The sequence below is a fragment of the Colossoma macropomum genome, unplaced genomic scaffold (genome assembly GCF_904425465.1).
Source record: "Colossoma macropomum unplaced genomic scaffold, Colossoma_macropomum, whole genome shotgun sequence".
Taxonomy (NCBI): Eukaryota; Metazoa; Chordata; class Actinopteri; order Characiformes; family Serrasalmidae; genus Colossoma; species Colossoma macropomum.
In genome coordinates this window covers 29548168-29563968 of record NW_023494786.1, presented here as the reverse complement: position 1 = coordinate 29563968, position 15801 = coordinate 29548168, and the positions used below count along the sequence as shown (strand labels likewise).

Sequence of the window (15801 nt, the reverse complement as noted above, 5' to 3'; positions counted from 1 at the left end):
AATATATGTTTTAATATATAAAAGCATATATAAATATACTATATTGTATTTATACCTCTACTGTAATTATAAATTAAAGCATGGTCATAATATTCACTGTAATATTGTCTCTATTTTCCTCCGAGAGTTTAACTCTCCAGATGACTCCTCGCAGCTCTGAAGACGATATGCAAATGAGTTTCTCGTTCTCGTTTTGATTGGCAGGTGCGTCACTCTAAGGAGGCCCCGCCCCTCCGGCTCAGTGAGTGAGTGATAGTGAGTTAGAGTAGAGTGAGTTAGAGACAGCCTGTTAGTAACGGTCTCAAGTCTGAGGAGAGAGAGAGAGCGAGAGAGAGAGAGAGAGAGAGGGAAGAAGAAGGTTCAGAGAAGACGCAGAGAGAGAAGGAGAAAGGAGAGAGAGGAGAGAGAGAGAGACGGAGCGGTTCAGAGAGGAGAAGTACACAGCGCTGAAGGGACGGATGGCGCCGCTATCTGGGATTATTTACACGGTGGCTTCGCTTCTCTTCGGGGTTTCCAGCGGGATCTCAGCTCCGCGAAGTTACCCGGCGAACGAAGGTAAAGAAAAGAGGAGAGCGAGAGAGAGAGAGAGAGAGAGAGAAAGAGAGAGAGAGAGAGAACTCCGGTCAGTGGTCAGCACCAGAGGTGCTGTCGTTAAGGCTGACCCTCTTCAAGGGTTCTTTAGTAAAGAAAGATCTGAGAAGAATGTGTAGTATATGGTTCTATATAGCACCAAAAAAGGTTCTTCTATTATTACAAGCCTGACATCGTAACAATGCTATTCTAAAAAAAGATGGTTCCTCAAGGGTTCTTTAGTAAAGAAAATGGTTCTATAGTGAACTAAGAATGCTTTAAGAACACTTTGCATAATTAACAGGTTCTTTGCATCATGAAAGGGTTCGTCAGATTGATGGAGAATGTGCTGTAGATGATGTCAAGCTTCTAACAATAGAAGAACCCTTGTTGGTGCTATTCAGAACCTTTTTTAGAAAGGTTTTGCATAGAATCGTCTACAGCACGTTCTCCATCAATCTGAAAGAGCCCGTTCATGATGCAAAGAACCCGTTAGTCATGCAGAGGGTTCTTATACGTCCCCGATGTACAGTAGGCTTTTTAAAACTGCCCATTCGCTTGGGCTTTGTGTTTGACACACGGGCTGTAGAGGATTTGACCAGGGGTGCTTAAAGTTTTGCATATGACTGTAGCTCAACTGTGTAAAAGAATCGTGATTATCGGCATTCATACAGAAACACTTTCACAGAAATGCCCCGTTGATTAAAACTGTGTTTTAGTGTCAGTCACTGGTCCTGCACCATCCTGGTGGGGTTAGAATTGAAGCTTAGTCTGAGGGTCCGGCTGAAACTGGCAGTTTCACCATTTATTTATTTATTTAACAATAAGAATTTCCTTCTGATTTTCATGTTCATTCTTAAGAGAGAGAGAGAGAGAGAGGAAGAAAGAAAGAGAGAGAGAGAGAGAGAAAGAGAAAGAGAGGAAGAGAGAGAGAAAGAGAGAGAGAGAAAAAGAGAGAGGGAAAGAGAGAGAGAGAGTGAGAGAGAGAGAGAGAAGAGAGAGAGAGAGAGAGAAAGAGGGGAGGTCTGTACTGTAAAAAGTGGAACAGAAAGTTGATTTGATGTATATTTGAGATATAAATTGATGTAAAATATTGCATTTGTTCATCTAACTCTTAAAAAGATGGTTCTTCAGCAAAAGGAATGGTTCTTGCTTAGAATCTTGAGTTCTGTATAGAACCATTTCACGCTTAAATGGTTTTTAGCGTGGTGAATTGGTTCTTCAGATTGATTCACCTAAACAGAACCATGAACACTCAAAGAAAGTGTTCTTTGCATCATGAAAGGGTTCTTTGCATTTTGAAAAGGTTCATCAGACTGATAGAGAATGTGCTGTAGATGGTGCTATATAGAATCTTTTTTAAAAGGTTTCTATATAGCACCCAAAGGGGTTCTTCTATTCTTACAAGCTTGACATCATAGCAATAGAAGAACCCTTTTGGGTGCTATAAAGAAGCCTTTTGAAAAGTGCTCTATGTAGAACCATGATGCAAATAACCTTTTAATCATGTAAAGGGTTCTTTGAGTGTTCATGGTTCTTTATAGAACCATTTTCTTTATTAAGGAACCCTTAAAGAGCAATCTTTTTTAAGAGTGTAGAAGAACCCTTTTGGGTGCTATAAATAGCCAATTTCAGAATCACACACAACACATTCTCCATCAATCTAAAGAACAATTTCACCATGCAAAGAACAATTTTAGCATGCAAACGGTTCTATATAGAGCTCATGGTTCTAAATAGAACCATTTCCTTTATTAAAGAACCTTTGAAGAACCATCTGTTTCAAGAATGTACTATAGCTGCATTCTTTTAATGATTAAAACTGAAAGAAATAGCATTACTGAGTCAGTAGAAAAAAAAAAACTGTAAAATTTGGTGAGTGTGCCCTGCTGCAAATCACCCTGTATATGTTGAAATAATCATTTAAAGGTCAGAGGCGTCGGGTCAGGAGGTTTTGGTCCACGTCATAAGTCTTGTGTTAATGTCACACACACAGGCTCAAAAAGAAGGTCCAGCTCGATGTTCAGGTCTCAGATGCAAAATCAACGATAAACTGATGGAGATATGATTTCGACTGAGCTCTCTCTGCTCTTTCTAAGTGCCCACAATAATCAGAGAGAGAACTCCGGTCAGTGGTCAGCACCAGAGGTGTGGAGGCGGACTGAGGTCTTCAGTTTACTGACTGTTTTCAAGTTAAAGTCATGTGTAGGGTTAATTGACTGTCCCTGACTGCTGATATTACAGTGATATTATAGTAATATTATGGTGATATTACAGTGATATTATGGTGATGTTACAGTGATATTATGGTGATGTTACAGTGATGTTGTCATGATATAGTTTTCTGGAGCCTCTCAGTAACAGGGATGGAACAATATGCTCATTTCTGATATTATCACAGTTATGGTGGGCAATATGATGATATTTTATCATTATCATGATAAATTCAGTAAAGCATATTGTGGATGTCATCAGTACTTAAAGAACACTGACTCACTGCATGTTTCATTACAAAGGGAGCATAATTAGGCCTGTTTAATTGGATTGAGTGCAGTTTGTAAAATACTGAATAAAAATTGTTGTATTTGTAGGTTTATTATTATTATTATTAGTAGTAGCAGTAGCCGTAGTAGTATTTTTATATGTGGAATCTCAGAAAAATCAAATATTATGATGCGTATCGTGTATCATGACGATGTCATGAAAAACCAACATTAAACTGATGGAGATTTGATTTTGACTGAGTTCTCTTAGCTCTTTCAAAGCGTTTACAATCATCAGATTCACCCTCTTTTGGAAGGGACTGGCTTTCATTCCAGTTATGCTGAAGCTCACCTGATTCCACTCGTTCAGTGAGTTGGTCTCAGTCTTTGGAGTTTGATCTCAACAAATCAAGTTTCCACATCACTCTGCAGTCCATACAGCCCATATATGGAAACCAAGCTGTTAAAACCTCCCATTTTCAATTCATTGTTTTTGTGACGTGAAGAAAACCAACACACTTATATATCTACCTATTCAGCCTGTATCAGCTTAGCCCCACCCATTCGCACTGAAGTTATAAGGCGCGTTTCAGCCCGGAATGGTATTTGAATGAGGCATGGCCAATCAGAAAAGAACTCATTTACATACATCACTCTTAAAGACGCAGTAACGAAAGCAGCCTGTTTAATTCTGAGGGATAAAGAAAGGTTGGAAAATGCTCATGTGGGTCATTCTTCTCCATTTGGAGTGGGATAATTAAAATGTTGTCAAAATAATGCCAAATATATCATTTTTATTACAGATTTTAAATAGTTGCAGAAGCTCATTGATGAGTCAGCCAATTTCCAAATACTCAGTTTTAACCAGAAAGTCACTGGAGTTACACCATATTCATATAACCAGTGACTGTAAAATGTTTTTGGAATTAAGCTCTTCTTTTTGCATAGATGATAATAGGAGATGTTAATGGACATTGATGAAATGTCCCCACCTGAATTCCCAATCCAAATGGAGAGTGACCCGTATAAGAACAAATTACGGCTGTTTTTTAGAACATAAAGCCACACGAAACCTCGTATCTCCATTTTTGTGTTTTTCAGTTTTTGATACAATTTGAAAATGTTTGTTTCCCTTTTACATTGTATGTAAATTTCATAAAGAAGAGGACAAAAGAAGCGGCCCAAACATCTGGTTCCATTGACTTACATTAAAAGTAAAGTAGGTTTTTTCCTTCTCCTGTAAAGTTACCATTTTGGAGATACGAGGTTTTGTTCAGACAGCCAGTGATAAGTGGGAAAAAATAAAATACAGTGGGAAAAATGTACTTTTTTTCTTTAAATTGCTTGTTTGCACATGAAGTCATTTTTCATCCATATTTTTATAAGACAAATGTTATTACTTTCCTGGTGCTTTACTATTCAGATGTAATTACCTAATCAATGACACAGTGAGTTTTGCAGCGACTCCTGTTTTTGTTTTTTCTTTCTGCAAAACAAGAGACACAAAACAATAACTTTCCATCGATTTCACATTCCTTACAAACACAAACATTTTATGGATTGAAAGCCTGGAATCTGCACTTTCCAAACAGTTTCCACTCCACTTGTTTCAGTGAGCCTCGAGTCAGCAATAATTCATATGAAATTACAACGTGCTTTTTTTAATTATGGTCAATACTAACAGCGTTTGCCGGTCAAGGCTTTCAGACTGTGCTCACAGACAGTTTTATTATCCTGGAGTCTCTCGGTGACGCGCCGGCGCTCAGTCCTGCAGTGCTGGGTTTGGAGCTGTTGTTCTGTTTTGTTTATGAATCTGAGGTGTTCTGTAATCTGCTGTCGCTCTATGTAGGTCAGGCGGTTGTTACACGCCGGATCAGGATCACAATCACAGGCAGGATCTACCTGCACTCTCTCACTCTGTATCTCTCCATCTGCTGCTTTCAGTTACCTTACTGGACTCCAGATCAGTGCAGGGAGAACTGGCCTGGGTCGCCAGCCCCACCGAAGGAGGAGTGAGTATAGCTCTCTCTCTCTCTCTCTCTCTCTCTCTCTCTCTCTCTCTCTCTCTCCCTCTCTCTCTCTGTCTCTCTGTCTCTCTCTCTCTCTCTCTCTCTCCCCCTCCCCCCCTCTCTGCTCTCTCTTTTACTCTTTCTCCTTTCTCTTTTTCTTTCCTCACCCTGTCTCTCTTGTTTTCTTGCTCTCTCTCTCTCTCTCTCTCTCTCTCTCTCTCTCTATTTCTTTTTTACTTGCTCCTACTCTTTCTCTCTTTTCTCTTTTTTCTTACGCCATCTATTTTTTGACCTCCCTCTTTCTCCCTCTCTCTCCCTGTCTCTCTCACTCCCTCTCACTCTTTCTCTCTCCCTCTCCCTCTCTCTTTCCCTCTTTCTCTTTCTCTTCTCTCTCGCTCCCCTTTCTCTTTCTCCTGTCTCTTTTTTTCCTTGCCCTGTCTCTCTTGTTTTCTTGCTCTCTTTCTCTGTCTTTCTTTTTCTGTCTCTTCCACCCCCTCTCTCTTTCTCTCACTCTCCCCCTCTCTCTTTCTCTGTCTCTCTCTTTCTCCCTCTCTCTCCCTTTTCCCATTCTCTTTTAGCTCTTTCCTTCTCTTCCTCTTTTTCTTTCTCTCTTTCTGTCTTTCTTTCTCTCTTCCACCTTTCTCTTGCTCTCTCTTTTACTTGTTTTTTCTCTTTTTTCACTCGTTCCATTCTCTTCTCTTTTTATTTGCTATCTTGTTTTTTTCCTATATGCTCCTCATTCTCTCTTTTCTATTTCTTCCTCCCTCTCTCTGTTTTCGCTCTCTCTCTCTTTCTTTCTTTCTTTTTTCTTTCTCTCTCTCTCTCTCTCTCTCTCTCTCTCGTTCTTCCTATTTGCTCCTCCTCTCTCTCTCTTTTCTATTTCTTTCTTCCTCCATCTCTCTGTTTTTTTGCCCCCTCTCCCCCCTTCCTCTCTCTCTCCCTCTCTCTCGCTCTCCCTCCCTCACTCTCTCTCTCTCCCTCTCTCTCTCTCTCCCTCTCTCTTTGTCTGATGTGAATTTGGATAGCTAGGTTAATGCGACAAGCATCAGGTTTCGTAAATAGTGGAAAGAGACAGAAATGGCCTTTGTTGGGAAACTTTATCCCTCAACTTCCAAAAAAAGGGCGGGGGGAGAAAGGGGGGAGACACTTGGCAACATAGAAACAGTGAACGGGTCTGTGTGTGTGTGTTTTTGAAAGAAGGGGCTTCAAATCTAAGAGGTCAGTGGGTTCTGTCTGATAAAGTATGCTCTCTCAGTCGTCCCCGCTTTTATGCTCTCTATTCATGCATACCTTTCTGCTAAGCCTAAAGAGTAGATGGACACAGAAATGGTTGGGTTTATGTAGGACTGCACAGTTTAATAGCAGCTGATATATTATGCTTTGACAGATTAGGAAAATGTATAATTATTGGAATTACAACCGATAGTTACAAAGTTTACAACGATTTTCATGTCTGATTTAGCAGTGGCTATGAGAAATGAAACAATGATCCATCTTTAGAGTTGTAATCTGTCTTACATCTTACAGCCATTGGATTTATGGATTTTACTGTAAACCTGCTTTAAAATACAAACAACATAAGTTATTTAAATTGGTATCAGCCACATAATGTTAATTATTAATAATTATCTTATTGGCATAAATAGTCTATATCTGTGCATCTCAGGTTTTATGCCAAGTATGGAGAGAAGATCAGACTCTAAACTTAAATAAACTTCTGTAAACTAACTTCTGTTCCCATCACTGCCACTGTCTGCTGTTGCTATGTGACCCAGTTCTTTCAGTGCTCCTCAGCTGGCCGGGCTCTGTGATCACCTGCATGAGTGACAGCTCTTTGGCAGCAAAGGTGGGCGGGCATTCAGGCTCTAAATACGGCCAATTAGCTCCTTTCTCCTTTTGGACTGCTATCTACAGACTGGAGCCCTTATCAGTAGTTCGGTCCATTGGCCCTCAGAGCTCACAGGGCAGGAGAGAACTGCACACACACACGATTACGCACACACACGAGACTGGATCGCTTTCACTGTCATTGTCTCTTTATTGCTCAATTTGCGATGCTATTTTGTGAATAACTGGAGGAGATAATTTATTATATTACAATGTCAAATTGGCCACAGGAGTTTAACATTAGAGTGTTCACAACCAATGACTTCCCAACCAACAAACCAGCCAGCAAAACAACTAAAAAATTCATCCATCAACCAGTGAAACTCCCAACTGACCACAAAATATCTCAGCAAACCAGCAACCAACCAACCAATAAACTTCCCAACCAGCCCACCAATAAACCAGCGAACCGTAAACATCTCAGCGAACCAACCAGTCAACCAACCAACTATCCAACCAGTAAGTCAGCCAAACAGCTGACCAATCTGTAAACCTCCCTCCCAACCAACCAACCAACCAACCAACCAACCAACCAGTAAACCTCCAAACCAACCAACCAATAAATCAACTAAGCACCGAACCAACCAACCAATAAACCATCAACCAACCATTACATTTCCCAACCAACCCACCAGAAAAGCAACAAACAATAAACATCTCAGTGAACCAACCAGTCAACCAGTAAACATATTTTCCAACCACTAGTAACCAAACATCCAACCAATCAATAAACATTCTCAACAAACCAACCAACCTACCAACCAACCAACCAGTAAACCTCTCAACCAACCAACTATCCAACCAGTAAGTCAGCCAAATAACTGACCAATCTGTAAACCTCCCTCCCAACCAAGCAACCAGTAAACCTCTAAACCAACCAACCAACCAATAAATCAGCTAAGCAACCAACCAACCAACCAATTAACTGTCCAACCAGTGAACCTCCCAAACAACCAACCAATCAACCAACTAACCAACCAAGCAGCTAAGCAACCAACCAATCAGTCAACCAACCAACCAGTAAACCTCCCAACCAAACAAGCAATCACTTTAGTATCAACCAACCAGCACGTATCTCTAACGTCGAACAAGTAAAGGACCTAACCAGCTAACTATATGACTAACAAAGTTAATGGTAATGGACCAACCAATCAAACAAAAACAAATTAAAGGTTAGTATTATAAACAATTTTAACAACAAACACCTGCAGAATCATGGTTGTTAAATTATAAATAAATTACAATGATTATGGGAGTATGCTAGCACTCATTGGAGAAGCCCAATTCATTAAGGTGTAGGCACGGCTGTGATTCACCTGAACTCAATTTTTTCATAGACTGTTTTGACAATGACTTACAAAGAACATATTCTTTTTTTTGTATTAAATAATTAGAAAGCTTTTAAGCTTAACCTTAAACCTTACAAGATAAAAGTTCTTCCTCATACAGAAAGCATGCAGACTGGGCACAGTGGCTACTGCATATTTCCTCCAATTAGAAAAGTGACCTCTGGTGTTGTTTCTGCTTTCTCTGCAGTGGGAGGAGGTGAGCATCATGGACGAGAAGAACGTGCCCATCCGGACATATCAGGTATGTAACGTGATGGAGGCCAGTCAGAACAACTGGCTGCGAACGCACTGGATCCAGAGAGGTCCAGCCCAGCGGGTTTACATCGAGATCAAATTCACCCTGCGGGACTGCAACAGCCTTCCTGGAGTTATAGGCACCTGCAAGGAGACCTTTAACCTGTACTACCAGGAGACGGACTCTGATAGCGAGCGAACGGTGCGCGAAAGCCGTTTCGCCAAGATTGACACAGTGGCAGCCGACGAGAGCTTTACGCAGGTGGACATTGGAGACCGGATCATGAAGCTGAACACTGAAGTGAGGGACGTGGGAGTTCTGACCCGAAAAGGCTTCTACCTGGCCTTCCAGGATGTTGGAGCCTGCATTGCGTTGGTGTCTGTCCGTGTCTTCTATAAAAGATGCCCACTAGCGGTCAGAAACCTTGCACAGTTTCCTGATACAGTGACCGGAGCAGATACCTCGTCTTTAGTGGAGGTTCGGGGCTCTTGTGTGGATCACTCGGAGGAGCGCGAGGTGCCCAAAATGTACTGCGGGGCAGACGGGGAGTGGCTGGTACCCATTGGGAACTGCCTGTGCAACCCGGGTTATGAGGAGCGCAACGGACAGTGCCAAGGTAAGACCAGATTGACCTGCAAGGGCTTCCTCCATGTTGCTGCCTTATTTGTCTGTTAAAGGGATTGTTTGATGAAAAAATCTAATTAACATTTGCTAAAATTTTATGCATTTTTATAGATAAAAGTTAAGGACCACCCGATTACCTGAAATACTCAAATGTTTGTTAATTATGTTTGTATTTGTTTTGTTATTTAGTACTTGAAAGCTTCTGTGTTAACACTTCAGAACCTTAACAGAATTCATGTTTGTGGATTCCTGTCTATTTTCAGAGGTGTAGCCTTATTTATCCCTATTTTAAACAAGACATTTTATCATAAAACCAGGAGAAAATGGCTTTTACTGTAAGATAGACGTGATATTAGGCCGTAAAACATGCCATTCCCAAGTAAGACAGCCACGCTCCCTTTTTCTTTGACAGACCAAAGCAAAATAAGTTACTAGACGATATTAAAATGGCAGTCAATGTTCAAACGAAAAGAATTACCCAAATACACATTCATTTTTTTAGGTCTAGTTTTGACTGTTGAGTGACATTCAGGTGATTATGGTGAGCATCATAACTGCAGAGCTGAGACACTCTGACAACCAGAGATAGAAGGACGGCTGATCGGTTTAGCCGATTCCTGTAAGATATGAACAGTAGGCAAAATGTAATGTTATATCCTTAGCTGATATCACACTGCAGCACATGTGAACAGTCTCTGCCTGTTTGAGACGTCCATCGTAAAAAGAGATGTATACATTTATAAAACTGTGTTAATGGTAAAACTGAGGATGAGTCTTCTGAGTACTCATGCGGAAACATGTAACGTAGTAATTTCATAACTGAAGTTTAACAAACCCCTCCTTCTTCCAATCTAACGCACTATAAATTCACATCCTCACCTTCTGTTCCTGTGACAAAGTGTTCGCAATCCCCACCACCACCCCATCTCCTCTCTGTTCCTCCTGTCCTACATCAGTCCTACTACAGTCCTGCTATGAGGGGGTCCGGCCCTCCAGCTACAGGCAGAAGCTGCCCGGAGCTCCAGGCCAAGTTCTCCCCCCGTCCTTCAGTCAGTCTTCCCTCATACTACCACCACCATGTTGAAGGCATGATCTGAACTCACAAACTCACAAAAATGTGAATTCTGTAATTCTGCTCAGGCCAACCTACTAAATATATGTCATACAGTGTCAGAAACCACTTAAGCAGGTCTAATTGAGATTACTCAACATCGTTTGAGGCAAGCGTGAGATTAATTAGGCATGCAGTTAGAGGATTGGTGGGGAATATGCTTCCATTACATGTTAGCTACATTAGCCTTGTAACAAAACTAAAGAAGCGATCAACTACATTTGGGGACAAAAAGTGTCAAGTTTAATTTCTCCGTTCATCCATCAATTCGTCCATCTATTTGGTGCCCAGATGTTCTATTTTGGGGGTAAAAGTGTGATTTTTGAGGCAGCAAAACGGACAAAACAGCTCACAGCTGTCAGCATTTTCACACATCATCAGCATCTGTGGAAAGTCTGAAACGTTGACGAATGTTGTATTCGTCAAAGACTGTGAGGGTTTCTTTGCATATGAAGCTGTTTTTGTCTTTAAATTCCCTGGAAAGATATTCTGCACTGCAGTGACAGAGGAATGGATTTAACCAGTCACAAGCCAGGTCTCACCACTTCAGGGAACATGGGTCATTTTGTAGGATATCATTTCGTCCTATTGTCGTACAATGTTGCCTAAGGGCAACACTCCCCCGAAAGGACCCCTGCATACATTATTATTCAAAAATCTCTTTGAATTTTAGAATCAGGTCGATTTCGTGCAAGAAAAGTGAATCGGATATTTTTTTTATTGCTCTTGTAACGCGTGCAGTAGAGGGTTAAGTGAAACTCAGTTGCCATGATGGAGCTGCACAATGTTATTGCTGCATTAACCTGTAGTTTTGCCATTAAAAAACATCATTTCTGCCTCTTATTTAGTGGCCCATTGGATCATCCCAGGCAGCCATAGTTAGAAAAGGGCTGCAAACAAAACAAGAGCTTTAAAATGCCACTGATTTTTTCACTGAGTGTGATTCAGTATAATATCACTCAGCCAGGCTGGATCATTTAGCGGTGTGACTGTGTGTTAGTGTGGGAATAAGGATGAGTGGAGCTTGTTCACTATTTGTTTGTGTTTTTTTTCCTCCGCTGTGTTGTTTATTTATCTGAGGCGTCATCTGCAGTCAGCTCACTGAGGCCGATTCTCTCTGGAGAGAAACGAGTCATGATGAGGAGACAGGCTGAATACACATGCATCAAAACAAGACGAGGAGAGAGGGAGAGATAGAGAGAGAGAGAGGGTGGAAAAAGCAGTGGAGAGGCTGAGTGGAGAAAGACAGCGTGGCTGTTTTCAACTCAGCTGTAAAAGTTTTACTCACACTCACTCTTCGCTCTGCTGCACTGGAATTTCCCGTCTCAAAAGTACATCATTTCCACATGAGCAATATGGTCAAAACTGTTATTGTCTTTCAGTTTACTTATTTTTGGCAATAACCGTGTTAATGTAATATAGTTTATTCATATGGAAATGATCAAGTAAATCAAGCAAATTGAATGCAGCACTTTTTCTGTGTGAGGAACTGTGAGCCACACTCTGCATTTCACACGGCAGCTTAGACTGTGAGTCCACGACTGGGATGAACTTTAAGTAGATGGATGGATGATGGATGGATGGATAGATAGATAGATAGATAGATAGATAGATAGATAGATAGATAGATAGATAGAAGCATTTAGGAACCACAGCAGCTCAGCCACGAAGTGTCAGACCACCTAAACGTTGAACACTCACAGTCAAATTACGTTTTGTTGATTTTCTAAGTGAAAATAAATGAACACATTCTCTACAGAAAACACACTTAAATATGGATTTTTTCTGCTAATTTAAGTGCAAAATTTCTATTTATTTGCTGAATTCAACATACTGGGAAAAAAGATTAAATATAAAATGTGCTATTAATTTTGCACAGGTCAGATTTTTTCCAGTATGTTCAATTCAACAAAAATAACAAGAAGCTGTGCATTAAAATGTGCTGCTTAACAGAAGTAAATTAGTTTTTACTACTTTTTTTCACTGGGAGCTGGTTAAACTTGGCTAAACATCACAGGCACATTACTGTGGCACGTTCTAAGTTGCTGCAGGGAGTGACGGATCAGACCGACGAACTGGATAGACTTCTCTTAGCAGTGACCCTCCACCCCCCCCCAAACTTTCTCTAGTCTCCAGGGGCCTGGAAGAGTGATGAGGGCTACCGTAGCCACCCTTGACATCTGATCTTAATGGTGGAAGGTGAAAGGTCACATTCTCTCTCAGCTCTGGAGTGCGGTGCTCCTGACCTGTTTGATGTTCTTTTGTGTGTGGGTGTGTGTGAGAGCATGTCTGTGATGCTTTTTCAGTGTCAGGATGACACATAGTGTCATTTCAGAGTGACGTATGAGGGCATAAAAATAATGTGATATGAACACACATTTCAGTAATAACGAGCAAACGAGCAAACATATGAAAAAAAGTTTAACCACTTAAACTCTAGACTAATTATTTACTACTTTATCTTAAGATATTCATAATTTGTTGAACATATCGCTGCTGTCGGAACAAAACCTCATATCTCCATTTTTGTCGTTTTTTCAGTTTTTGACATAATTTGAAAATCACTGTTGTCCTTTACATTGTGTGTAAATTTCATGATGAATGGACCAAAAGAAACGGCCCAAAATGACTTGGAAAAAATTCTGGTTCCATTGACTTACATTAAAAGTAAAGTATGTTTTTTGCTTCTCCTGTAAAGTCCCCATTTTGGAGCTACAAGGTTTTGTTCCGACAACAGTGATATATTTGTTGCATTAGAGGTCATTTGTACCTGGTCGTTTGGTGGATTCAGTGATTTGTCTTTGTGTTTTCTATGCGGTTTAACACACTACCAGCTACACAGATAGATAACTATAGTTAGATCATTTGGTTGATTTAGTGATTTATCTTTGTTAAGTCTGCAGAACAATAACACAGAGTCGCACAAACTTACACTGCTCCATTTTGTCATTTTGATTTGATGTATTTCCCTACAGCCCCTCGAATATTGTCTGTTTTGCTGAGTATTATATTTTAAAATCAATGTAAATCATTTTTATTGCAAATCAAACATACCTTGTTCAAATACCCAATTTAGTAAACACATAATTTATGAGTTTATGCATGCTATAAATTTATGCTCTAAATTATTAATTAACTACTATAAAATATTCAGTGTTTACTATGAATTATTCGATAACTTGCTGCTGTCGGAACAAAACCTTGTATCTTCATTTTTGTTGTTTTTCAGTTTTTGACACAATTTGAAAATATTTCTTGCCCTTTTTGTGTAAATTTCATGATGAATGGACCAAAAAAAACGGCCCAAAATTACTTGGAAAAAATTCTGGTTCCATTGACTTACATTAAAAGTAAAGTATGTTTTTTCCTTCTCCTGTAAAGTTACCATTTTGGAGATACAAGATTTTATTCCGACAGCAGCGACTATAAATCATTCTGTATGTACTATGAATTATTTAGTAACTACTAAATAATTTGATGTCTACTATAAATTATTTGGTAACTGCTTTACATTTTTTTCTGTAAACACTATAAATTATTCATTATCTGCTATAAATTATTAAGTGTCTATTATGAATTATTTAGTGACTGCTATAAAGTATTTGGTACCTACTATAAATTATTTGGTAACTGCTATGACAAGAATTAATCTAGAAGCTGAATGGAGGCTAGAGTTTGGGGGGCTTCAGTGAGGGGTTGGGGGAGGAGGTGGTCTAGAGTGAGGTTGAAGGTCTTGGACTCCTCCATCCATCTCCTGCCTCTCGACTGACAGCGCAAGAGGAGAAATTTATTAAGACATCAAAACTCTGACAGCTGGGCCTCTACAGGTCACCATGGAGACACACTCAAGGGAGAGAGGGAAATTCAGGGGAAGAACAGATCTGTTTACCTTTACTTGCTCTTTATCTGTGTGCTCTCTCTTCTTTCCTCTTTCTTTTTTTGTCTCATAGGTCATACTGACCATTTTTTTCTGGCCAATATTGTGACTGCAATTTAAAAATATGATTAGTGCCCAGTTGTATTTAAAACAAAAATATGTAGGTTAAATGCTAATAGGATACATTTAAAGATGTGAACTTATATCGGTTTTTGTTTAAGAAATTTTATGCAGCACATTTAAGAAGTGAGGCTTGAACACTGAATGTAGTGAGGCTTGAACATTGAATGTAGTGAGACTTGAACACTGAATGTAGTGAGACTTGAACACTGAATGTAGTGAGGCTTGAACACTGAATGTAGTGAGACTTGAACACTGAATGTAGTGAGGCTTGAACACTGAATGTAGTGAGACTTGAACACTGAATGTAGTGAGACTTGAACACTGAATGTAGTGAGACTTGAACACTGAATTTAGTGAGGCTTGAACATTGAATTTAGTGAGACTTGAACACTGAATGTAGTGAGACTTGAACACTGAATGTAGTGAGGCTTGAACACTGAATGTAGTGAGACTGGAACACTGAATGTAGTGAGACTTGAACACTGAATGTAGTGAGACTTGAACACTGAATGTAGTGAGACTTGAACACTGAATTTAGTGAGGCTTGAACATTGAATTTAGTGAGACTTGAACATTGAATGTAGTGAGACTTGAACACTGCATTTAGTGAGGCTTGAACACTGAATGTAGTGAGACTTGAACACTGAATGTGGTGAGACTTGAACATTGAATTTAGTGAGGCTTGAACATTGAATGTAGTGAGGATTGAACTCTGAATGTAGTGAGGCTTGAACTCTGAATGCATTGAAAATTGAACTCTGAATGTATTGAGAATTGAACTCTGAATGCAATGAGAATTGAACTCTGAATGCAGTGAGGCTTGAACTCTGAATGCATTGAGATTGAACTCTGAATGCATTGAGACTTGAACTCTGAATGCATTGAGACTTGAACTCTGAATGCAGTGAGGCTTGAACTCTGAATGTAGTGAGGATTGAACTCTGAATGTAGTGAGGATTGAACTCTGAATGTTGTGAGACTTGAACTCTGAATGTATTGAGGCTTGAACACTGAATTTAGTAAGGATTGAACTCTAAATGTAGTGAGACTTGAACTCTGAATGTAGTGAGATTGAACTCTGAAAATTGCAGCTCTTGTGATTTGAATTTGCACTCCTTATTGCGATTCTGAAATAATACATATTAGTATATCAGCCCTAGTGTAAAGATGCCTTGTAAGACTGTATCTGACTGTGTAGGGGTGAGTTGTGTGTGATGATCCTCCAGTACAGTAATTTTTAACTTGTGAAAAAAACAGAAACATGCAATCACAGAACTATTTTTGTGTGCACAAGGGAATTTCATTGTTTTGACAGGACAGTTTTTCCTGGATGCGTTATTGGTGCCAGTCAACCAGAAAGGTGTTTTGTTGGACGACTCGACAGCAGGACATTTCACACATGAGTCGTTTAGAAACACACACACACACTCCCAAGAGTTGAAGGTTAAGCTCCACACACACCTCTATGTCAGAGCAAGATAGATTCAACACATATTTCTATATAAAAAATACTCACACAGCTCCACCCATTAA

The 15801-nt window shown here is 39.8% G+C and overlaps 1 protein-coding gene across 2 annotated transcripts in view; it reads left to right on the top strand.

Moving 5' to 3' along the window:
* The first annotated feature begins 248 nt into the window (after positions 1 to 248).
* Positions 249 to 15801, top strand: part of epha4l (eph receptor A4, like) — a 67829-nt gene continuing 52276 nt past the window's right edge. For both annotated transcript variants that reach the window (XM_036565279.1, XM_036565278.1), the window contains exons 1-3: positions 249 to 555; positions 4998 to 5065; positions 8486 to 9149. In XM_036565279.1, the coding sequence (XP_036421172.1) occupies positions 459 to 555; positions 4998 to 5065; positions 8486 to 9149 (829 nt within the window). In that variant the 5' untranslated portion in view covers positions 249 to 458. The remainder of the gene's footprint in view (positions 556 to 4997; positions 5066 to 8485; positions 9150 to 15801) is intronic.